Genomic DNA, 17,569 nt, shown 5'->3' on the forward strand with positions numbered 1-17,569 from the left:
CCCCAGGCTTGAGAATGGCGAGCACTCCTATTAGGCGCCCCTTGCTCCAGGCCTGTGCCCACACCCCTGTGCCCACAGAAGCCTTGTAGTCCATGCTGGCTCTGGCTCATGTGTATGTCATGACCGCCATAAGGCCAATGCGGCAAGCGTCCCTTTACTCTGTGCATTCCAGCTCCCCACCCCAGCTGGGGCAGCCTCACCCCTCCCGCCCCCTCGCTGTGCCATGTATCAGGTGGCTGGGATCATGCCCTTCCACCTTCTCCATCAAGAAGATCCAACAGCATCTTGCAGCTTACATTGGGGTGTGGGAGTGAGGGCAACAAACATGATACCCACTTTTATGCCCTAATGTTTAGAATCATGGGGCAGAAAAGCATCCCAGAACTCATCTAGCCCGACTGTCACTTTACAGAAAGCAGAACAGAGAGAAAATGAACAGCCTAAAACTCATGTCTACTCAGGGCAGCTGGGACAGGGGTCTGGTTTCCCAGTGTGGAACCCACAGTGTCTAGATATGCTGGAACTCGGCACGTCCCCCTGAGAGTTAGCTGCAGAGGTGGTGTGTGGGAGAGGAGGCTGGAGAACAGGCTTGGAGGTTTCGTCCAGGCACACAGATTCTCTCTCCCTAATCCTGAGCCCCTCCTTTTCTCCCTTTCAGCAGCAGTTATAAAATCCAGGAAATAAATGTGGATTGATGGCCTATAAAGGGCTTAGTTAGTGCTGTGACCTGCTGAGTTACGTAACTGCTATTTATTATCAGCCTTGGATGAAGTTTCCATTGAAGCAACTCACTAAGCTGATTCTGTGACATTTCCTTCAGCCTTGTTCAGAAGCAGCAGCCACAGAAATTCGTCTGAAACTTCAAAGACTAGAAATTGGTGGCATGAATGCTTTTAAAGATTCCCTTCTTTCATCTTTTTTTTTTTTTTTTTTTTTTTCTTTTTTTTTTGAGATGGAGTCTTGCTCTGTCACCCAGGCTGGAGCGCGGTGGTGTGATCTTGGCTCATTGCAACCTCCACCTTCCAGGTTCAAGTGATCCTCCTGCCTCAGCCTTCCAGAGTAGCTGGGATTATAGACATGCATGACCACACCTGGCTAATTTTTGTATTTTTAGTAGAGATGGGGTTTCACCATGTTGGCCAGGCTGGTCTTGAACTGCTGACCTCAGGCGATCCTCCTGCCTCAGAGTCCCACAGTGCTGGGATTACAGGTGTGAGCCACTGCGCCCAGCCCCTTCTTTCATCCTTGGGGCCAGTGTTTCTCTCATCCATATCAACCCTGTTCATCTCAGCAACGGTCCCAGGCTCTAGGTCCTCAGGTCCCTGGGCTAGGTGGGGGCTGAGAGAAGTTGTTTTCCTGCCTCTGGCAAAGGAAAGGGGTTGAGAAGCACCCAGGGTATGAGAATCTGGAGCAGCCAGTGGAAAATGCACTGAATGAAGTCAAGATTCTAGTCCAACCTCTGCTGCCACTCTTGGTCTCAGCTGGCTTATTAGTAAAGTGAACTGCTTCCCTCAGCTGTACAACTTGACCCTCCCTAGTACAGCACCCTCCTTGGTCTGGCTTGCTGTCATGCTGGGGTCACCAGCCCGGGGAGGGCTGAGGGGCTGGCAGGCTCTGGGTGCTGGCAAGTGGAAGGGAGGAAGGTTAACACCAACATGGCGCCACCGTGTGTTCAAAAGGGAGCAGAGCTGGGCCTCTCCCCAGCAAGGCAGCTTTCCTCTCCCCAGCCCCTTTCCTGCTCTGAGAGGAGGGGGTGGTGGTGGGAAGCCAAGGATCCTCCCTAATTCAACTTCACGTCTCAGCCATTCACTTTAGCTGCCAAAGGAGCCCTTGGGAGAAGCTCCCTGAAGGATCTAATGCCATCCTAAAGTAGATTTTTGGAGGCTTCCAAAAGGTTCAAGAAGAAAAAGACCCAAAGGAAGTCCAGGACCCAGAGAACGCAACAGTGTCTCTCTTCCTAATTAAGACACATTCCTCTCATTCATGGACGTGCTTCCTTGAGGCCTCGGAACAAACTGGTGCGTCAAACATGGTACCGAGTGGTACAGGCTGCATGATTCCCTCCATCAAGGATCTGGGCATGTTGTGAACATTGGGATCTGGCTGGGCATGAAGGCGGCTAGTCCACACAATCCAAGCTGCATTGGAAGAGACGGCCCACCCTCAAAGGACGTAACCTTCACCATAGCCTTACAGGGCATCCAAGCCAAGTCCGTGCTTGTCACCAAGGACAACTGGGGACCCAAAGAGATGAAATGACTTTTGATGGAGCAGTGGTAGGGAGGGACTAGAATCTACAGTTGTTTTTTTTTCTTCTTCTTAAAATAGGTCTTGCTATGTTGCCCAGGCAGGTCTCAAACTGGATTTAAGCAATCCTCCTGCCTCAGCCTCCCAAAGTGCTGGCCTTTTTACTTATTATTTTTTTAGAGATGGGATCTTGCTCTGTTGCCCAGGCTGTTCAGTGGCGTGATTTTGGTTCACTGCAGCCTTAACCTCCTGGGCTTAAGCAATCCTCCCACTTCAGCCTCCTGAGTAGCTGAAACTACAGGTGTGTGACAACTATGCCCAGCAAATTTTTTTTTTTTTTTTTTTTGTGGAGATGAGGGTCTCACTTTGTTGCCCAGGCTGGTCTTGAACTCCTGAGCTCAAGCAGTCCTCCTGCCTCAGCCTCCCAAAGTGCTGGGATTATAGGCATGAGCCAGCCACTGAGCCTGGCCCCAAAACCTATAGTCCTTTATCATGATATGGTTTTTGAGATGCTGACTTCCAGCTCACATCTTAACACCCCAGAGGAGTCTTTGGGAAGAAACAGCTGTCAGTGTGGGGTCCCAGAAACATGGCATTAATATGGGTGGGAAGGTCTGATAAACCTTCAGTCGAGTGAAGCCTAGGACTGGGTCTTTAAATCAGCCAAGGCCTGCCTAGAGGCATCTGCCCAGTTTCTGCTCTCCAGCTAGGCTCCTTTAGGAAGAATAAATGTTTGAGATGTCTCTAAGAATCACATGCCACATTTCTGCTTCTAGTTTCTTATGAACAGCTCCAGGCAAACTCTCCAAGATAGAAATGTAGACTGCCTACACAGTAAAAGCCTGCTTGCTCAGAAGCATACCCGGCCAAAATGCAACAACGGGCAAATAGCCGAAAATGCTCTCCTGGATTTGGAACTCAAACTGTCGCTGGTCTGGGGCTGGCCAAAGGCAGAGGAAAGTCAGCCTGATGAGAAAGAACAGCATGAAAAGAAATTGAGGCCTCCGTGGGGGAAGGATACAGATATCTGTTGAGTAATAGTTCTTTACTTGATCTCATTGGTTCTTTCCGACAATGCTGTGAATAATAGACCATTATGACTGATGAGGAAATTTGGCTGGGGGTGGTGGCTCACGCCTGTAATCCCAGCACTTTGGGAGGCTGAGGCGGGTGGATCACCTGAGGTCAGGTGTTTGAAACCAGCTTGGCCAACATGGTGAAACCTCGTCTCTACTGAAAATACAAAAATTAGCCAGGCATGGTGGTGGGCACCTGTAATCCCAGCTACTTGGGAGGCTGAGGCAGGAGAATCGGTTGAACCTGGGAGGCAGAGGTTGCAGTGAGCCGAGATCGTGCCATGGCATTCCAGCCTGGGCAACAAAAGCAAAACTCCGTCTCAAAAAAAAAAAAAAGACCTATGAGGAAATCAAGTTTCTGAGACACCATTCCACTGTCTTTGGGTATCTCTGCACCTGAGATGTCCTGCAAAAATTTTAATCCCACTTCATATAAAAGCCATGTTTTGGGAACCTCAAGGCGACAGCCCTTTCTTCCAAAGACCCCTCTGGTGTGATATGTGAGACAGAATTTTGCATTTTTGCTTGGGAGGAGTGATGCTAAGCTTTTTAATCCTGCAGAAAAGCATACAACCATCCTCGCCACTGTTCCACACCATTGTACATCTGATGAAGCTAATATCTTATTTGGTCCTTTACATCTGCTCTACCCACTTACATCCTTTACCATAAAGTGTTATGAGCAACAGAGAATAAATGTGATGGCATCTGAAAATGTCAAATTTACCACTCTTTCATGTTTCAATATGCCCCTCAACGTGCCTCCATAGAATGAAATTAACTCTTAGATGCAAAAGAGAATGAGTTGTGTTTAATTTTCATGGAATACTCCTTTTCCTTAAAATGGGGGGTGGGGTGAGACAACAGAGAACAGAATTCCCCAAAAGGTCCAATAGGCCCAAGCGACCCCTGCTTCCTAACACGGTTCTGTTAGGACAGACAAGGCTTGGAACACTGGTAAACAGAATAGAGGTAAGAATATTCTGCACTTAACAGGCCTTGCAGGCAGATAATTTTTCTCTTTTTATCACATTACAATGTAGATACCATACCTGTATCATTTGTTCAACCACGGCTTCTAATATGCAGCCACAGTGATCATGTCACCATTTCCGCATCTGCTTTCCTTGACTAGCCCAGTCTCCCTGAGAGCGTCACAGTCATCTTCAGCTACTTGGCGTCTAGGAACCTCAAAAGTCGGCAACTGAGTACCTAGCAGGGCCAGGTGGTAAGACTAAACTAGCAGGGCCTCGTTTGGTGACGCTTCACTGGTGTAACCCTGGTGTTACTCTTTTGACAGTAAGGAAACTGTGAGCGAAGGGTCACAAAACTAGGAAACAGCAGACCCAGGATTCAAACCCACGTCTCCTGACTGGAGAGGCAGCCCCTGCCCCACACACCTGCAGAAGCTCTAGTGTTCAGTTAATGCTGGCACCGCCCACTCAGGCACCTGAGCCTTCACTTGCCTCAGGTGGCCCTGTTTACCAATGGGCAAGGCTGCACCTGTAGCTTCTAAGTCAAGTCACTGTCCCCACGGAGCCAGGGCTTATTTGGTCCATGTCTCCTTTGGTGCCTCAAATCAAATCATAACTTTTTTTTTTTTTTGGAGACAGGCTCAACCTCCCCCGGGCTCAGGTGATCCTCCCACCTCAGCCTCCTGAGTAGCCGGGACTACAGGTGCACACCACCATACTCAGCTAATTTTTAAACTTTTTTGTAGAGATGGGTCTCGCCAAGTTGCCCAGCCTGGTCTCAAACTCCTGGCCTCAAGTGATCTGCCTGCCTCAGCCTCCCAAAGTGCTGAAATTACAGGTGTGAGCCACTGCGCCCGGCCCCATAACACCTTTTTCTCTGTGGGTGGAAGTGAACGTTCTGTGGTTAAAAGCAAGGAGCTAAACAATCTGGTATCTTTTATACAGTGTCATTCTGATAAATTGGAAGCTCTCATTAATCCAATCCCACCCACCAGCTGATCTGGGCCTCATGAGGGACTGGGCGATCATGGACTTGTAGGCAGGAGTGGTCTTTATCTGTATAGACAACAGCCAGACAAATCAAGAGACAGGGCCACAGAACCAGGGAGGGTCAGAGCTAGGATTTTTTTATATTACCTAAGCCACCCTGCCATTTAACACATGAGAAAACTAAGGTCCAAATACATTAGAGGAGCACCTTTCAACCTCAGCTACACATCACACTTACCTAAGGCACTTTACAGATGCCTGGCCCGGACTCCACAGGAGGGTCCGATTCAACAGCCCTGTGTAGGGGACTGTGGGATACTATGTTAAAGTGACTTGCCTAGGGTCACAGCCTGGGCTATACAGCCTTCGTTCACATCATACCACTATGTCTTTCTAAAGAAAATGAGTTTAAAGCAAACTAGTATCAATTATCCAATATTTAAGGCATTCTGGTAAGTCCCCTAACTATAAAACCTTTCCTAATAAATTGGCTGCTGCTGCAGATGAAGTCCAGGCCCCTTGTGATCTCCAGGCTTTCATGCTTACACTGAATCTAAGGATGGGGGCGCTGCTTAAGGAACAGCCTGGGGGTTAAGCGGTCCCTCTCCCCTAGTCTGAAAGATAGTTATTCCACAAGAGGGACACTGCAGACTACAGTTCCAGTGATGAGGCTCATGCTCCTGCCCTGTTCCCCAGGGACTAAGAGGCAGGCAGGGGAAGGTCCTACAAAGACTAGGAATGGGCTGGGCACAGTGGATCACTTTGGGAGGCCGAGGCGGGTGGATCACAAGGTCAGGAGTTTGAGACCGTCCTGGCCAACATGACAAAACCCCGCTTCTACTAAAAATACAAAAATTAGAACAATGAGAACACATGGACAGAGGGAGGGGAGCATCACACACCAGGGTCTGTGGGGGGTAGGGAGTTGAGGAGGGATAACATGGGGAGAAATGCCAGATATAGGTTATGGGGAGGAAGGCAGCAAACCACATTTTTATGTACCTATGCAACAATCTTCCATGTTCTTCACATGTACCCCAAAACCTAAAATGCAATAAAATATATATTTTAAAAAATACAAAAATTAGCCAGGCATGGTGGGGCACGCCTGTAGTCCCAGCTAATCTGGAGGCTGAGGCACAAGAATTGCTTGAATCTGGGAGGAGGAGGTTGCAGTGAGCCAAGATCACACCATTGCACTCCAGCCTAGCAAAAGAGCGAGACTCTGTCTCCACAAAAAAAAAAAAAAAAAAAAGACTAGGAATGAGCCGGGCTATACATTATGTTCTAGGGCATCCAACCTCACTGAACAGTGCCTTAATCTAGAGAACAGTCCTATTAACATGCCAACTGGCGCGACTTTTACTGTCATGTTAGAACCTCCCGTTTCTTGAAGGCACAAACAAAACACACTGGATGAGGCTAAACATTACTGCACTGAATCTGGAATCACATTGTGCTTTTGCATGACAGTTTTATAATCATTCTTCCTTCCAGAGTGTCACCCGAGCAACTGGATCACAAATAAGCACACTGCATTATTAAAATTACATTACAACCTGCCTCTTATTATTGAATGATCTGGCAAGTAGTATATGCCTTAGTATCATGTGTGGGCTGTGACTCAAGCTCTGTTCTCACATCTCATCTGAACACATGAGCCAAGCTGACCAGTGTGAGTACTCCCCAGGGCTCGCCTTTAGCCAGTGCCAATGGCAACAGTCCTGACTCTTAGAAATGACATGTGTGATGGGGAAGATTATTAGACTTGCAAATAAAAACCAAGTTCAGATCCCCAGGAACGGTTTAAAACAAAACAAAACACGCTAGGCCTCATACATGTTTCATATACATATTTATATATATTTCATGTACAAAGTTACATTCCGAACCCCAGGGATTCCATCATAGAAATAAATACTGAAATAACTACATTGCGAAATGAGCTTTTTGCTCATAGAAATGAAGCTCAGTCTCTAAGAGACAGCAAGTGGGACATTATAGAACCCATTTTTCAGATTATAGAGGCAAGTAAAATTCTGATAGAATGTCTCGGACAAAAAACGAATTTGGAACATAAAATGGTTAAGATATATTCAAATATTGAGAAGTGTATGACAAAATTAATAAAACAACCTTTCAAGAGAAAAGACAAACATTTAGTGTTACAGAATAGCATAACCCTGTTAGAAAAGCATTTATGATTTCCATATTTCATTTTCTCTTCTACATTTCTCATGTTACAAATAAGTCCCTTTCTGAACATGATCAATTGAGAAGAGCCCTAAATCTGGTTCAGTCCTTTGGTAATGGTCATAATACTCACAAGGAAATAAATATTCTGTTCCATGGCATTTGCAAGACACATGTTCTTTAGGACAGTTAATATTATCAGACATCTGTTTTATTTTGTTACTAAGGCAGCCTATGTTAAAGGGTCTAGTCTCAAATGTAGGAAGACCTTTATAAGAAATGAACAATGCAGTAAGTGAAAGAATTGATTTTAACCCTTTCTGTGCAAACACAATCTGAAAAGTTTACGTGCTGATATTGTGCTCAAAATGTTTTACACTCTCCACAAGCTGCAGCTGTTAAGTGATTCCTTCTTATTTTTAAAATTTAGATCCACAGGAGTTAGAGAAAAATACTCTCAAAAGTGAGTTCCTAGAGAATATTATCCCTTTGCCTCACAGAGATTTTAACCTGCATTTAATAGTAAGTATTAGGTTGAGGCATATGATACTGTCATTTTTGTAGATCAGTAATGGTTGAACATTGGCAATTTCATATGGTTCAACCTTGTACATGACCCAGGTATGATAAAATGAGAAACCCTCAAGTATCCCTTATTTCTTCCGCTTTTTTTGTACGGTGAGATCAACCCGAAGTACACAGGCCTCTTCTCTGCCCTGGATGTGGTGGCTACGGCAGTTACACCCCTTTGCTGCTTGTGAGAAGCTTACATTTTGGCATTTTCTTCCAAAAGTTACCATGTTGACCAAAGTAAACATTACAAGAATATAAACTTGCTTTTGGGGGAAAGGGGAAGTGAAGCAATCTGTAGAAAATATTTAACCGAAATTACAAACATAAGGACAAGCCTTTAAAAGAAATTATACAGGCATTTTTGTCCTCTCTCTGATCCCTGCAGTTAATTAACAGGGCCACAGATAATCTGACATCTTTAGATAAAATAACTACACACCTATATTACTTAAGTTAAAGCCAGTAAGTTCAAAAAAAGCAATTACAACCATTGTTACATGTTTGTATTTTTCATCTGTAACTCCTGATTTCCTAAATTACATTCAGTCATACAAACATGGCTGAACAACAGCAAATGGGATCTGACTCTGGGATGTTTACTTCTTGGGATTCAAATTCCCAAACACTTTGGTGTCTCTTTCTTGTGAATCTATACATTTCCAATAAATGTTTCAAAATGATTTTTTAAAAGATATTGCCAAAAATGGCTCAGATTTAAAATGAAATAAAAACATAGCAAACAAGCTATGAAAAACTAGCCTAAGTTTTGGTGCCCTGAAAAAAAGTGACTAAGTAGCTCAAGCAAAAAAATTATTCTTTTAATACAGCTTTTACCAAAACAGTTTTCTTTTAATACATGAGTGGCTACAATTTTATTGTGTACACAATGTGCTTATAGACACACATGGGCCCAATGGATCCAAACGTCTCCTCTGACTCATGAAATGACATATACTTCACAATCTAGCCTAATCATGTATATGTGTAAAAGCCACTGGTGTACTTTTTACAAACATCTTTGTATAAAAGTTCAGAAAAATCACTTAAGAATGCTTAGACAATTTGACATCTCCATTTGCTTTCTTTCCTTTCCAGTAGTCTTTCTGATGATTAGGGGGCCTTTATCCTATAGGTTTATACTGTTAATTCAGTACATAAAATTACAGTTAGCTTTGCTTCAACTGAGTGCAGTGGCTCACGCCTGTAATCCTAACACTTTGGGAGGCCAAGGAGCGGGGATCATCTGAGGTCAGGAGTTTGAGACCAGCCTGGCCAACATGGTGAAACCTGGTCTCTACAAAAATTAGTTGGGTGTGGTGGCACGCGTCTGTAGTCCCAGCTACTCGGGAGGCTGAGGCAGGAGAACTGCTTGAACCCAGGGGGCAGAGGTTGCAGTGAGCTGAGATCTTGCCACTGCACTCCAGCCTAGGCAACAGAGCTAGACTCCGTCTCAAAAAAAACAAAAAAAAATTGTATTTAGCTTTGCTTAGGGTAATAGATAAAAAGGGGTAAATCACATATTGTCATGAAGCTTGACAGGGAAAAAAATTGCAGCATCATGGTTTTAAAAAACTTATTAAGCAAGAAAATCAGTTAAATCCGGACTTTAATCTATTTTTTGCTTGTTTGTCTATTTTGGGACAAGGTCTTGCTCTGTCACCCAGGCTAGACTGCAGTGGTATTATCAAGGCTCACTGCAACCTCCACCTCCTGGGCCCAGGTGATCCTCCCAACTCAACCTCCCATGCAGCTGAGACTACAGGCATGCACTACCACATTGGCTAATTTATTTTGTGGGTTTTTTTTTGTAGAGACAGGGTTTCACCATGTTTCCCAGGCTGGTCTTGAATTCCTGGACTCAAGCAATCCATCCACCTCAGCCTCCCAAAGTGTTGAGATTACAGGCGTGAGTCATCACGCCCAAAATAATCTATTTTTTTTTTAATGGACATAGTGAATGAAAATACGTAATGTCAACCTTTACTTTATGGTATCTTAGCTCTGTCTTCTTCCCCTTCATAGGTTTCCCCTCTGAAGATAACCCTTTAAGCTCAAAAGGGCACAAAAGATAAAATGTTATTCACATACAAAATACCAAGTATACAGCTGTTCTGCAGTTTGATACAGAACAAAAGAAAGTAACTTTTCTAATTAAATCCCTCATTCCGTACGTAGGCCAGACTCCATCCCCACTACAGTTTTACTTTACAACAGGTAAAAGCAATCTAGAAACATTTGGCAAACAGGTACATTTTTTACATGGAAAAAATTCAATCAACATCACCATTCTCTAGTACAAGAAATACACAAAACACATTTCCTTTAAAAAATCCTCCCAGTGCTGAAGTATCTTCTAAGCTTCCCAGAGTACATTCTAAGCTTTATAAATAATAAACCTTTCAGACATGTCAGTATGAAAATGAGACTGGTCTCAAAAAAAAAAAAAACCCATCAGAATATTCAGAGAAGTAGGCCTCATAAACTTTAGAGATCTAATAAGTCAGAAACAGGAAACATTTATTTAAATAGTGTAGTCTTAATTTCTTTAATATAAAACCCCCCAAAAATCTGATGAAAACAAAGTTTTATATACCATATAAACAAGATTTGTCAGATTTTAAAGTGAAAGTTAGAATAATTTACAGTTAGCTTTTAGCCCTCTTGGGACATTTAGATAAATCCTGATAATCCATCTCATATTAGTATGTGTCAATTTTACAATACACTGGGGAAAACTCAGCTATTGTATTTAAGGGTACAGTTTCATTTATCAAGTGTTTCCCATTAATTCCATTATTAGTGACAGCTAAAAAGTGACCCCATCAAATGAAATGAATGACATTAGACTGTGGCAGAGTAAACCACATCTGGATTGCTTTCTATAATTCACCAGTTTGCAGGAAGTAAACATTCTTTGATTGGTTCATAATATACTGAAGTTACCTATAACACTGGTGCAGTATAACAGCTAGTTCCTCTGTATTGTTATGGTAGAACAGGTTTTGTAATATAAAGTTAACAGGAAAAAATGCTCACACATTATGTGGTGAAACTTATCTCACAAAAAGAGCATTAAATAAAGGAAAAATAAACCATGCAGAAGAGATGGCTTCCCCATCTCCACCTGTTTCCTATGGACTCACTCACTGCCATACATCACTTGCCATACTATCAAGTGACTCCTTTCTGCTTTGGTGACAGAAGGTTCAAGTGGAAGATCCTCTCCAAGAAGTTCTGATTCTCCACCTTCATCACCTAGTGAATGATAAGAAGACTCAAGTTAGGCTAAGCACAGAAAATATAGAACGATGTGAGTCAGACAGAATGCTCGTGGTTAGTCCATGAACAAGATGCCAAAACTTGTATGATCTTCCACTGGAGAGTAAACAGTAAAAGAAACTATGAATCAGAATCCTCACCCATATTCACCCAAGCTACTGCTTGACTTCAGAAAAGGTTAATTCATTTTTCACACTGTATTTATAAAATTGAGTTTATTATACTATGTTGAAAAGCCATCCCAATATGTCTGCATACTGATGGTACCAGCTATGGGAAGCTAAGAAAGCAAAGCTGTCCAATTCTGTGTTCATCCAAAATAAAGAGTTGACTCTCACTTATTTCAAACTAAGAACTGAGACTAAATAGTGTTATAAAATGCATGAGCACAGGTACAGAGCACACTAACTAAACCCAAATAACTCACACTTATTATAAATGATAGGTGTAACAGTTTCCAATTGGAGATAATCAATACAAGCATATGGAAATTAAAATAATCAGCCTGCAGCACTGAAGATGGCAGATTCATCACCTACTGGGTTTTTCTTCCAATGATTTTCAAGCTTAGGAGAGGTTATGAATTAACAGCGTATAATGGAAAAGAAGAAACAAAGAGCCAAGATACAGGTTCTTCTGCATGGTAGCTGAGTGAATGTGATCAGTGGTGTCCTGACCAAAGACACTGGCTTCCAAGGCCCAGTTTGGGGTACACCACGCTCCTCTCCACAAGACCCAGTGCAGGGCATACCATTCTTCTCGATACAAGCTTGCATCAATTACATTTGTCACAGACCGGGGTTATTTTGGCACAATCCAGTGGTAACTTGTCTAGTGGGATGGATTCTTCAGCAGAATCCTAAAAACATGTACACCATAGGACCTAAAGATATTCCACTGATCTAACAGAATTTTGTCATGTGCCCCATGTGAATTTCAGCTGGACAAAAGAAAATATTGACAATGCTGACTAGAAACAGCAGAAGAGAAAAAACCCTAAATATCTGCATTCTTCTCTGCAGGCCAAACTTTCCCTTATCCAGCCCTGTAATGGCCTTTCACAGCAATGTCAAACTAGAGAGAGGAGAACACTCAGGTCAAAATCCCATCTCTGGCCGGGCGCGGTGGCTCAAGCCTGTAATCCCAGCACTGTGGGAGGCCGAGGCGGGTGGATCACGAGGTCAAGAGATCGAGACCATCCTGGTCAACATGGTGAAACCCCGTCTCTACTAAAAATACAAAAAATTAGCTGGGCATGGTGGCGTGTGCCTGTAATCCCAGCGACTCAGGAGGCTGGGGCAGGAGAATTGCCTGAACCCGGGAGGCAGAGGTTGCGGTGAGCCGAGATCGCGCCATTGCACTCCAGCCTGGGTAACAAGAGCGAAAATCCGTCTCCCCAAAAAAAAAAAAAAAAAAAAAAAATCCCATCTCTAAACAGAAACATAACTAGGTAGTTAGAAGGGAAAAAAATTAAGTTTGGCTCTTAAATTTTAAAAAATTACAATGATAACAAATCAACTGGCTGAGACAAAAGGCTGTTGGCATTTCTTTTCTGAGTTGTTCTGAAGATTTTATTTGTAAGAAAATTGTCCTGTCTGCTAGAGTCTCTACAGCCTGTTTTAAGTTTAAATCATTAAAAAAAAAAATGGGATTGTTAGAATCAGTTTCTCATTGTTAAAATATTACAGGAAATGAAAAGGGAAATGGACCCCAACAAAAGATCAAATTTGATTTTTTTAAAACAGCATATTCACTATTAAAATTAGCCTATGCTAAAGACAAGTCTATTTTTCAGGCTGGAAATAACTAGAGATATTGCCAAACCCGATTAGGCAATTTTTGTTCTATTTTCAGGATTCACAATGGAAGGAATTTTTAGTGGAAATGGAAAAGCCACATAGAGATTTTATTAACAAACTCTTTAGTACGATTCCAACTGCCATTCTGCACTCCAAGACAAAGTTACAAAAACTACCCCAGCCAAGTGGAGTCCCTGACAATTTCTCTCATGAAAGGGAATTCACCAATAGCCCATTATTCAAAACACTTTGAAATGACTCCATTCCTGTTGACATCCTTGGAATCAATTTCTAAACATAACATTAACAGCCTTCCTCCCTTAAAAGTAGTCAACAAACTTTTTGCATCAGACACTAGTGACACTAATCACATTTGTCACATTGTCATTTAAATGACCCAATTTTTTTAAATTCCTTTACAGAATTCATATCTAAAGTATTTGTTACTGATTTACAACATTATCATATTCTCTCAAATTATCTAGTGCCTTATGTCTGGGGACTTTGTGAAGCACTGAGATTTTAGGCGAGTCCAAGGGATCCATTTATTTATAGCAAATAAGCTGGGTGCAGTGGCTCACGCCTGTAATCCCAGCACTTTGGGAGGCGGGGGCAGGCAGATTGTTTGAGGCCAGGAGTTTGAGACCAGCCTGGCCAACATGGTGAAACCCCATCTCTACTAAAAATACAAAAATTGGCCAGGTGCAGTGGCTCATGCCTGTAATCCCAGCACTTTGGGAGGCCATGGCAGTAGGATCACCTGAGGTCAGGAGTTTGAGACCAGCCTGACCAATATGATGAAACCTTGCCTCTACTAAAAGAATATATATATATACAAAAATTAGCCAAGCGTGGTGGTGGACGCCTGTAGTCCCAGCTACTTGGGAGGCTGAGACAGGAGAACTGCTTGAACCTGGGAGGCAGAGGTTGCAGTGAGCCAAGATCATGCCATTGCACTCCAGAGCCTGGGTGACAGAGCGAGACTCTGTCTCAAAAAACAAACACCTAAAAACAAACAAAGAAAAAGAAAACACAAAAATTAACCAGGCGTGGTGCCACATGCCTGTAATCCCACCTACTCAGGAGGCTGAGGCAGGAGGAACCCGGGAGATGGAGGTTATAGTAAGCCAAGATCACGTCACTGCACTCCAGCCTGGGTGACAGAGTGAGACTCTGTCTCAAAAAAAAATTATAGCAAATAAACTTGTATTTGTACAGTGTCTGACAATTTACAAAGCACTACTCTTTCACGAGCACCAGTTCTCCATGTTTTCTTTGTATCTGTCTGGACATTCCCTCTCAGATCCCTCCATAAGCTCTACTGATCTTTAATTGGAATATGAATTCAGGGTTCTATCCTGGAACCTTTCCTTTTTCTTTCTTTCTATTTTTTTGAGCTGGAGTCTAACTCTGTTGCCCAGGCTGGAGTGCAGTGCTGTGATCTCGGCTCACTGCAACCTCCACCTCCCGGGTTCAAGTGATTCTCCTGCCTCAGCCTCCTGAATAGTTGAAATTACAGGTGTGCAGCACCAGGCTCAGCTAATTTTCGTATTTTTATTAGAGACCAGGTTTTGCCACTGGAAACTTTCCTTTCAGCTCCTTGGGTGAACTCACCAACCTCCATGGCCTTTAGTACCACTCCATGCTGACAGCCCCCAATCCCCTCCCCACTAAGATAGAGGACCTGTATATTCAGAAGCCCAGTGGAAGTGTCCCACCTAAATCACCACTATGTTCTTCAAGATCAACATGTCCGGCATTGGACTCCTCTTTCTGTCCCTCCAGACCTGCTTCTCCTGTTGACAGTCCTGAGCTCTATGGCCCATTTCTTCTTTCCCCACATTTCTGTCATGCTTCTTATCTGTTCCCACTGTTACTACCTTTCTTGGGTGTTTACTTTTTCCCAACTCATTTCCTATGGCTAGTCTTGAACCTCCAGTCCATCCCCCATATCCTTTCATATTTTTAAACCTATGCCCAAGCTTTCTCTTATCTTGGAGTGCCAATCCCTGGTCCTCCCTACCTTATTCCCCAACCTGACCCTTTGGGCTAATATTAAACAGTGCTGAGTCACCTCGAGCATCATTTCTTGACTTCCTTCTCTCCCCATCCTTGGAAATAACTGACTACTTACCACCACAGCATCAATAACATTTTAATTTATTAACATGTCTCTATCTCTGCACTGTTCTATAATCTATTAGATGAAGGCTTTGTCTGGTTTGTTTCTGTATCTCCAGTTTAAGACTGACAGGTACACACAGTAGATGCGCAATTAATGTTTGTTAGGTGAGAAAATGAACAAATGAAGTTGTTTTGACACAAACAACACTTTATGAAATATTTTTCTTTCTCCATTTTGCCACTTAGAAAACCGAGGCTCTAGGAGGTTGAATGACTTGGCGAGGCCTTATGACCCTAAATCTTACGCTTTTCACATAAAACTCCACAGTGACCACATCATGCTATTTCTAATGTTCCTTTCAAACAAATACATTTTGTTATAAAGAGAAATACCAAGGTCTGCGTGCAGTGGCTCATGCCTTGTAATCCCAGCTGGGAGGCTGAGGCAGGCATATCATTTGAGGTCAGGAGTTTGCGACTAGCCTGACCAACATGATGAAACCTCGTCTCTGCTAAAAATACAAAAACTAGCCAGGTGTGGTGGCACATGTCTGTAATTCCAGCTACTTGGGAGGCTGAGGCAGGAGAATCACTTGAACCTGGAGGCAGAGGTTGCAGTTAGCTGAGATCATGCCACTGCATTCCAGCCTGGGTGACAGAGTAAGACTCCATCTAAAAAAAGGAAGCAAGGAAGGACAGACGGACGGACCGATCAAGGAAAGACAGATGAAGGAAGGAAGGAAGGGAGAGAGGGAGGGAGGGAGAAGGGAGGGAGAAGGGAGGAGGGTGGGAGGGAGGACGAAAAAGAAAGAAAGAAAAAAAAAAACCCACAAAATCCTTTCCTACGTAAAGAGCTCAAACAACCTCTTAGAAATCATTATCAGAATGTTTTCTTATTTACTTTGGGAGAAAATCCAAGTCACAGCACTGAGCTCCAGAACCAATGACGTACCCATTCGGAAGTCAATGTAGCCCTCTCCTCCACTGATGACAAGCATAGACTTCAAGGGCGTCTGACTACCAGGCTCCTGTGCAGATGGCCCTGCTTTTTCACCTGTTAGATCCGTGCCACTACTACTACTCTGTGGGCTGATGACTTGACCTGTTTTATATAGAGAAACAAAAGTGAATTATTAATTATCACAGAAGGAGGCAAAGGAGACTGATTTTTTTAAAAATATATTTTTAGAGTTAAACAAAAAGATAAATACATTCTAATAACCAAATACCGGGGAAGCTAGAAGGCTCTACAGGATCAGAAAACATTTATATGAAGGTTTTAAGAACCTAATTTGAGGCTGGGCATGGTGGCTCATGCCTTTGAGAGGCCAAAGTGGGAGAATTACTTGAGGGCAGGAAATTGGTACCAGTCTGGCCAATGCAGTAAGGCCTCCACTCTACAAAAAAAGTTAGCCAGAAATGGTGGTGTGCACCTGTAGTCCTGGCTTCTTGGGAGGCTGAGGAAGCAGGATCACTTGAGCCCAGGAATTCAATGCTAAAGTGAGCTGTAATTGCGCAACTGTACTCCAGCCTGAGTGACAGAACAAGACCTTGTCTCTAAAAAATAAATAAATAAATACATAAATATAAAAAGGCCAGGCACAGGGGCTCACGCCTGTAATCCCAGCACTTTGGGAGGTTGAAGCGGGCAGATCACGAGGTCAAGAGATCGAGACCATCCTGGCCAACATGGTAAAACCCTGTCTCTACTAAAAACAAAAATTAAGGCTGGGTACAGTGGCTCACACCTGTAATCCAGCACTTTGGGAGGCCAAGGTGGGCAGATCACACGGTCAGGAGTTCAAGACCAGCCTGGCCAATATGGTGAAACCCTGTCTCTACTAAAAATACAAAAAAATTAGCCAGGTGTGGTGGTGCATGTCTGTGATTTCAGCTACTCAGGAGGCTGAGGCAGGAGAATTGTTTGAACCTGGGAGGTGGAGGTTGCAGTGAGCCAAGATCACACCACTGCACCCTGGCCTGGATGACAAAGCAAGACTCTGTCTCAAAAACAAAACAAAATAAAACAAAATTAGCCAGGTGTGGTGGTGTGTGCCTGTAGTCCCAGGTACTCTGGAGGCTGAGGAAGGAGAATCGCTTGAATCCAGGAGGCAGAGGTTGCAGTGAGCCGAGATTGTGCCACTGCACTCCAGCCTGATAACAAAGCAAGACTGTTAAAAAGAAGAAAAAAAAAAAAAAAAAAAAGCCCAAATTGAAAATTTGAGTAAAGCAATTTTGTTAACAAAGCAGGAATAGGCCCCAAATCCAATATGAGATATATGCATGGCAAGGTGGGTCTCAGCTGCCTGCTTCA

At 43.3% G+C, this 17,569-nt stretch overlaps 1 protein-coding gene across 16 annotated transcripts in view; it reads right to left on the reverse strand.

Moving 5' to 3' along the window:
- Window positions 1-7,125: 7,125 nt before the first annotated feature.
- SPAG9 (sperm associated antigen 9) overlaps window positions 7,126-17,569 on the reverse strand; it is a 145,725-nt gene continuing 135,281 nt past the window's right edge. For 8 of the 16 annotated variants that reach the window (XM_032280056.1, XM_032280054.1, XM_032280053.1 and 5 more), the window contains 2 exons: window positions 16,208-16,357; window positions 7,126-11,308 (listed from right to left, as the gene is read on the reverse strand). In XM_032280056.1, the coding sequence (XP_032135947.1) occupies window positions 11,193-11,308; window positions 16,208-16,357 (266 nt within the window). In that variant the 3' untranslated portion in view covers window positions 7,126-11,192. The remainder of the gene's footprint in view (window positions 11,309-16,207; window positions 16,358-17,569) is intronic. The other 8 variants (XM_032280060.1, XM_032280059.1, XM_032280057.1 and 5 more) reach the window with 2 other exon arrangements.

The sequence above is a fragment of the Sapajus apella genome, unplaced genomic scaffold (genome assembly GCF_009761245.1).
Source record: "Sapajus apella isolate SASKATOON/1434 unplaced genomic scaffold, GSC_monkey_1.0 scaffold12, whole genome shotgun sequence".
Classification (NCBI taxonomy): Eukaryota; Metazoa; Chordata; class Mammalia; order Primates; family Cebidae; genus Sapajus; species Sapajus apella.